The sequence below is a fragment of the Sorex fumeus genome, unplaced genomic scaffold, assembly GCF_029834395.1.
Source record: "Sorex fumeus unplaced genomic scaffold, SorFum_2.1 ptg000021l, whole genome shotgun sequence".
NCBI lineage: Eukaryota > Metazoa > Chordata > Mammalia > Eulipotyphla > Soricidae > Sorex > Sorex fumeus.
In genome coordinates, this window is record NW_026606078.1 from 11,496,503 (window position 1) to 11,503,031 (window position 6,529).

The 6,529-nt window shown below is 41.1% G+C and overlaps 1 gene segment (V, D, J or C); it reads right to left on the bottom strand.

Annotated features, from left to right (window-relative positions):
* Positions 1 to 275: 275 nt before the first annotated feature.
* LOC130022841 (immunoglobulin lambda variable 2-11-like) lies at positions 276 to 863 on the bottom strand. The segment is given in 2 exon segments: positions 276 to 703; positions 818 to 863. Coding segments are annotated over 2 exon segments (474 nt in total).
* Positions 864 to 6,529: the final 5,666 nt, after the last annotated feature.

The window sequence follows — 6,529 nt, forward strand, 5'->3', positions numbered from 1 at the left end:
AGCCAACCCAGGTTCAATTCCTCTGTCCCACTCGAGAGCCTGGCAAGCTACCGAGAGTATCCCGCATGCATGGCAGAGACTGGCAAGCTCCCAGGGGTGTATTCAATATGGCAAAAACAGTAACAACAAGTCACACCATGGAGAAGTTACTGGTGCCTGCTTGAGTAAATCAATGAACAATGGGAGGACAGTGCTATAGTAAATGGTAAATATGAAAAAATATATAAAAATTTATAAAATAAAAATTGTTGAATATTTTTTGTTATTTAAACTTTTTAACAACTAAATTTTTTAAGTAAGATAAAAGCAACAAAACTTGAATTCAGAAGTGTGCGAGTCTGAGGAGGTTGAGAACAGGTTTTTGTCTCACTTCCTTGTGTACAGCAGCTACTGTGGAAAGTGTTAGTACTTGTATATGAGATACAGTAGTAATCTGTCTCATCCTCAGGCTTGAGCCCAGAGATGGTCAGGGTCCCTGTGTTGCCAGACTTGGAGCCAGAGAAGCGATCAGGGATCCCTGATGGCCGCTTATTTACATCATAAATCAGCTCTTTGGGGGCTGTGCCATCCTGCTGCTGGAACCAGGATATATAGTTATGTTTCCCAATGTCATTGCTGGTCCCAGTACAGGAGATGGTGACTGTCTGTCCCTCAGTCCCAGACACTGAGAGAGGTTGAGTCAGAGCAGACTGGGCCCAGGTCCCTGTATAAGGAGAAAATAAAACACTGATAAGTTCAGACTGGTTCTGGATGAACCTGAGAAAGAAAGATAAAGGGAGAGCCCAGATATGCCCACGGTCCATTTCCTGAGCCTCACCTGGGCCCTGGCTGAGGAAGCTGAGGAGGAGAAGAGCCCAGGTCATGATGGAGATGCCAAGAGTGCTGCCTGCTGACACCCCAACCCTGGGCCTGGCTCTCTCCCAGCTATTATCCCTCTCCTGCCCCAGAGAAGGGTGGAGCCTGCATGCAAAGCTGCTTCCTGCACCTGCCTCTGCTCACCCCTCTCTGGCCTGGCCTTGGACTCCAGATGATTCTGCATTACTTTAAAATATCATTATTATTTGATTTTATTTCTCTTTAATTTTTATCTTATTTTGGCTTTCATGGGACCATGGAGGACACTCTCAGTGATACTCTGATAACAGGGCTGACAATTCAATGCCCGGGCTGAGTCGGACTGTGGGCCAAGTACACTCTATAGGGCTGTGGACCATCAGGGCCACCACGGTGGTGCTCTGGAACCCAAGGCCAAACCTAGGAGAGTGATCTGGTGCCAGAGATTGAACCAGCAGTAGACTACCTCTCGCACCTCTGTAGTTCTGCATAGCATAACTATCAAACAAATCTATTCTTGATATACATCTTTCTCATACAAACCTTTTGATACATGATTTGAAGAGGAAAATAGATGTGATGACATCGCATGCATCCATGACCTTCCTACTCTTCTGGGTCTTTGCTTTTGAAGTGACTGCCTCAATGATCAGTCAGTACAGTGTTACTCTAGGAAGCACCCTCTTGTCTGTGCATATATTTCAGGTTCTCAGTGACATTGACAAAGTTAAGTTACCTTTTGTGTAAACTCCTGCTCTTGATGATTGGCTGTCGGTGGTGAGTCTGTCAGTACATGATTGTCACTACCCCAACCACATTTCCCAGCCATAACATAGCCAAGTTATGCTATGTGTGTCAACTCCAAACTTAATGGAGGACAAGCCCAAGGAACAGTATAAGGTGTGTGGTTCCAGGCCAGAAAAGGCAGCCTTGATGAGCACTTGGTACTGAGTGGGGGAAGCTCTGCCACTTGATGTGCAGCTCCAGCGAGCACCATAACTCAATGGGAAAGCACCACTGTCAGTGTTTCTATGCCCCCTGCCCCCCATCGTTTTCCAACCATCTCTGCATATCGAATAAGAGAGAGGGGAGATAATAAACTTCACAGTATTTAAGAAAAAGAAGACTATTATGTAAAGTTAAAAGTATCAGTGAGGAGGTCAGAACACCATTTGCAGCGTCCCCCTACACATACATACACACACACACACACACACCTTATTTCAGATATAAATTCTGAGAGCATACAAGCAACAAATATTCAAATCCCTAAAAATGTGTGTCACAGGAGGGAAACAGGGGAGCCAGGCACATTTTAAATAACAGTGAACTTCCTTTTTCCCTTCTGTGTTCTTGCACTCAAGGAAACACATCCGATTTGGGACAGTCTACCCTTACTTCCCTTTAATACAAACTTGGTGAGAAGCAGTTTTTGAGACTTTTGCGTTTATTTCATGTAAACCACAATAATGATAGTACTATAATAAAGGCCTTTACTGCCCCCTGGTGGCCTGAAATGGCATTACCAAAATTCACAGAAGCCTCAGAATTGAGCTGATTTCTAACATTCTTTTTACTTTCTAGCATCCTCCAAACTTTTCCTTGTCTTTCTCCTCCATGTTTTCTCCTAAATACTTATTAACGGGATTTTTGTTGTTGTTGTTTATGGATAACACCTGGAGGTTGTCAGGATTGATTTTTAGGCCTTAGTTTACTTTTTTTTTTTTTGCTTTTTGAGTCACGCTTGGACATTTACAGGGGTTACTCCTGGCTCTGCACTCAGGAGTTACTCCTGGCGTTGTTCAGGGTACCATATGGGATGCTGGGAATCGAACCAGGGTCAGCCGCATGCAAGACAGACGCCCTAACCTCTGTGCTATTACTCCAGCCCCTTGTTTACTTTTTAAAAATTAAAATATATATATTTTAATGAATCACAGTGAAATACACACTTACAACAGTGTTTATGATTGGGTTTCATCCAAATAATGTTCTAAGACCTGTTCCTTTAATAGTGTACATTTCCTAACACCAATGCCACCTTCTTCTTTTCTTCCTCTGCCCCTTCCTTCTCCTCCTCATCCTCTTACTTCTTCTCCCTCTCCTCCTTCTTCTTCTCATCTTCCACCCCTTCCTCACATTCTGTTTGTCATTCTGGTGTTTCTGGATCTATAATCAAGAATTACTTCTTGTGCATTTGGGTTACTTTTGGGGGGCCCTGGTTTGTTTCCTGATGAATGCTTGTATTATTGTGAAATTACTTTTCAACACAGTTTTTATGGTATCTCATATGTTCTTGTAATTGGTGTCTTCATTATTGTTTCCAGGTATCTTCCCTACTCTATCCCCTGCCCTTAACTTCACCAATATACCAAGGTCCCATACCACCCACTAGGCAGGTGTATAACAAAAGTATTTCATATCAATTCGTCCAATAAAATCAAGAAATCGTTGGTAGAAATATCAGGAAAAGAAATAAAAGTCGATTTATGATGATGAGTTGCTATATATTTTTGACCTTTCTTAATCTAGTAGAGGACAACCAGATGAACCAATAATGAGTGCCATACTAAAGGCCACATGATGGGAAGTTTCTCTGCCCCTTCAAGCAGAAGGTCAAAGGGATCTTTTAACTTCTTTTATATCCTGTTTGAAACCACTTACCCCCTGAATTTTTAAACACTTCTTACAAAATTAGTTTCAAGGCTACTAATTCCCTAAGCTGTTGCTTGTCCATGAAGTTCTGTATAGTTCCTTCAAATCTGAATGAAATCTAGCTGGATAGAGTATTTCTGTGAGGTGTTTATTTCATTGAGTTTTTGTACTATATCCTGACGTATTTGTCTGACTCATAAATTCTAACTTGATAGAACTGCTGTTCATTTAATGGATTTTATTTGAGTGAAAGTTCTGTTTTGATCTTTCTGCATTCAGTATAATTTGAATATATTTGAATTTTGTCATTTAGGGTATGATATATCTTGGATATTTCTTAATTGGATCTATTTTCCCTAGGACCACAGGGACCTTTTGGATCTAGAGGTCTGTAATCCTCAATTCTGAGAAATTCTTATAAATTTCTTTAGTTAATGTTTCTTAACCACATTTTTCTTCCCATTATTCATAGACATCAATGATTTTTATTCTGTTCGTCTTGAGCTGATCCCATTGAATGAAATGTTGTTCATTTCTTTTCTGGGTATTTTCCACCTTCTGCTATTTTCCAGTGGTTTCCCCTTCTCATCTTAGAGCATCTCTATCTTCTGTTCAGTTTCTGTTATTCTGATGTTCAGAGCTTCTTTCAACTTTCTTTTTATATCACCTACCATGTTCTTTATTTCTGTGATTTCTGACTGCAGTCATTTTCTCATTTGGACTTTCATACCTTCTTTTGCTTTGCTGATTACTTGTGCTATCTTTTTTTTGAACTCATTGAACATCCTCATCAGATGCCACATAAAGTCTGTTTGAGGATATATTGCTGTTGTTATGTCTTCAATGATATTATTTTTCATACATTGAGCTTAATGGATTTCTACATGTTTTCCCATTGATGTTCTAGTGGTCTTGTGCTGAGGATGAAGCTTTGTAGTAACACCCCGTGCTCCAGCCCCCACCCCCGGAAGATACTAAAAGATAAAGCTGACTACTGCTCTCTGTCTTTCTGCCCATCTTTCAGAATGACAGGAAGAACAACTGTGAGCAGATGTAATTTGTTGAGCAAAGCTATTGCACAACCACATAAGTGGCCAACAATTCAGCTGTGATGTGAGTCTTTAAAATGACGAAGGTCTAGTGTGGAGGCTGGTAAGACCCACCCTGAAGCAGGGGGCTCTTCCTCCTGTTAAGGCTCTGCCTCTTGTTCCAGAACAGCTCCAGAGATATCATTGAGAGGACGGTATCACCTGGGGTTTTGGAGTAGCAAGCAGAAGGTCAAAGGGATCTTTTGACTTCTTTTATATCCTGTTTGAAACCAATTTCCCCCTGATTTTTCAGTCTAAGTATTTGAGATCCCAGCACCTATTTCAGTTCATGATTGCTTTCACTTTCAAAACAACGTTGTCTGAAAACATAGTTGATCTAACTTTTATTTTCTTGAGTTTATGGAGACAGATGTTGTGTTCCAACATCTTGAAGAATGGCCCTTGTTCATTGAGGAAGAATGTGTACTCCAACTTTGGGTTGTGGGAGAGGTGCAAAGATTAGAAAAGTTTGGTAGACCCATCCCCTCACTTTCCTCCTTTATTACCAGTACTTTCTTTTTGAATTTTTGTCTGGTTGATCTATCAGGGAGTGATATAGTGCTGTTGAAATTTACTACTGCTATTTCATTGCTGTCAGTATCTTTTTTAGGTCTATACAGGTTGATCTAAATATCTTGATGATCCACCATTAGGTAAACGTATGTTGATAGTTTAAGTTTTTTTTTGATATAAAGATCACTTGATCATTACATGATGACCATCTATATAACTTTCATATAGTCTTTCTTATTTTGAAATCTATTTTGATCTAAGAATGGCCACTCCAGCTGATTTTGTTTATCTAATTTGGTCTTGGGGCCACATCTGGCAATGCCCAAGGCAAACTTCTGGCCTGAGAGGTTTTAGAAGCAGTCGGTGCTGGTATAGACTTCCAGGCATCTCTAACCTAGCTTATAAACTTGGTGGACTTGTACACTGCATCCTCATTGTGTCTGTCTGCTGTACTCTGGAGGCTGTGAATACAGTTCTGATTTTGTAATACCAAGTCAGAAAACCTCAACCCCAGCTAGCTGGTAAAATAACATCTCGATGTGCAGTTTGTATTCCTGTTGAACTCTTTGTCTTTCCGAATATTTAGGGGTGGTCTTTGGTCCTAACAGTAATTATGGTATATGGGTAGGAAATGTCTTATAATTTTGTCCGCATAGCAGCCTCTAGCATGGTGGTGGTGGGGTAGTGGAGGTCGGCCGCCAGGGATGGGCCCCTTGGGTCAGGGATGGATCTCGCTCGCCCCCTCTGGGGCACCCCAAGTGAAAACAGCCTGGTCTGCAGTACATAAAAATTCCCATGCTATTATTAAGGTAACTTTATTTCCTGTCAGCTTAACATCAGGTATCAAATCTAGTCCTGACCTTAAGAGAACTTTATTCACAAGTGCAAACTCCTTGCAATTTTAATAGTAATGTATGTGTTTTAAGGGCAGGCACGTATATAGGGAAGGGCCCTCATTACTTCTTGGGAAGTAATAAAACCAATAGCCCCAAGACTGCAGAAAGTTCATTTTGTGAGCACAGGGATTAAGGCCTTATCTGGTGGGAACAGACACAGAGAAGACTGGACCCCACTCTAGAGAAGCCCCAGTGAGAACAATGGCCTAGAAATGAATTTCAAATAAGACCATCAACCAGTCCCAACTCTACTCCTTTGGCAACTACCCTAGCAATAGACTCTTACATAGGGAAAAGTTCTAAGTGGGGAACTTCGGGAAAACCCGTATAAAAGCCAACTTGAACAAAGAAAGCGTACATATACACTATTCAATCCACATGATATGTGAGTCTGTATGGCCAATTATATGTGGTGCTGAGCATTTGTGTCACCCACATTTCTCCTCTGCCTTTGCAGCAGCCTGCGCTTTCTCTTGACAACATTATGCTCTCTCTTTCTCTCCATCCTTCTGCTTCCTCAGAAAACCTCCAAATAAAATCTGT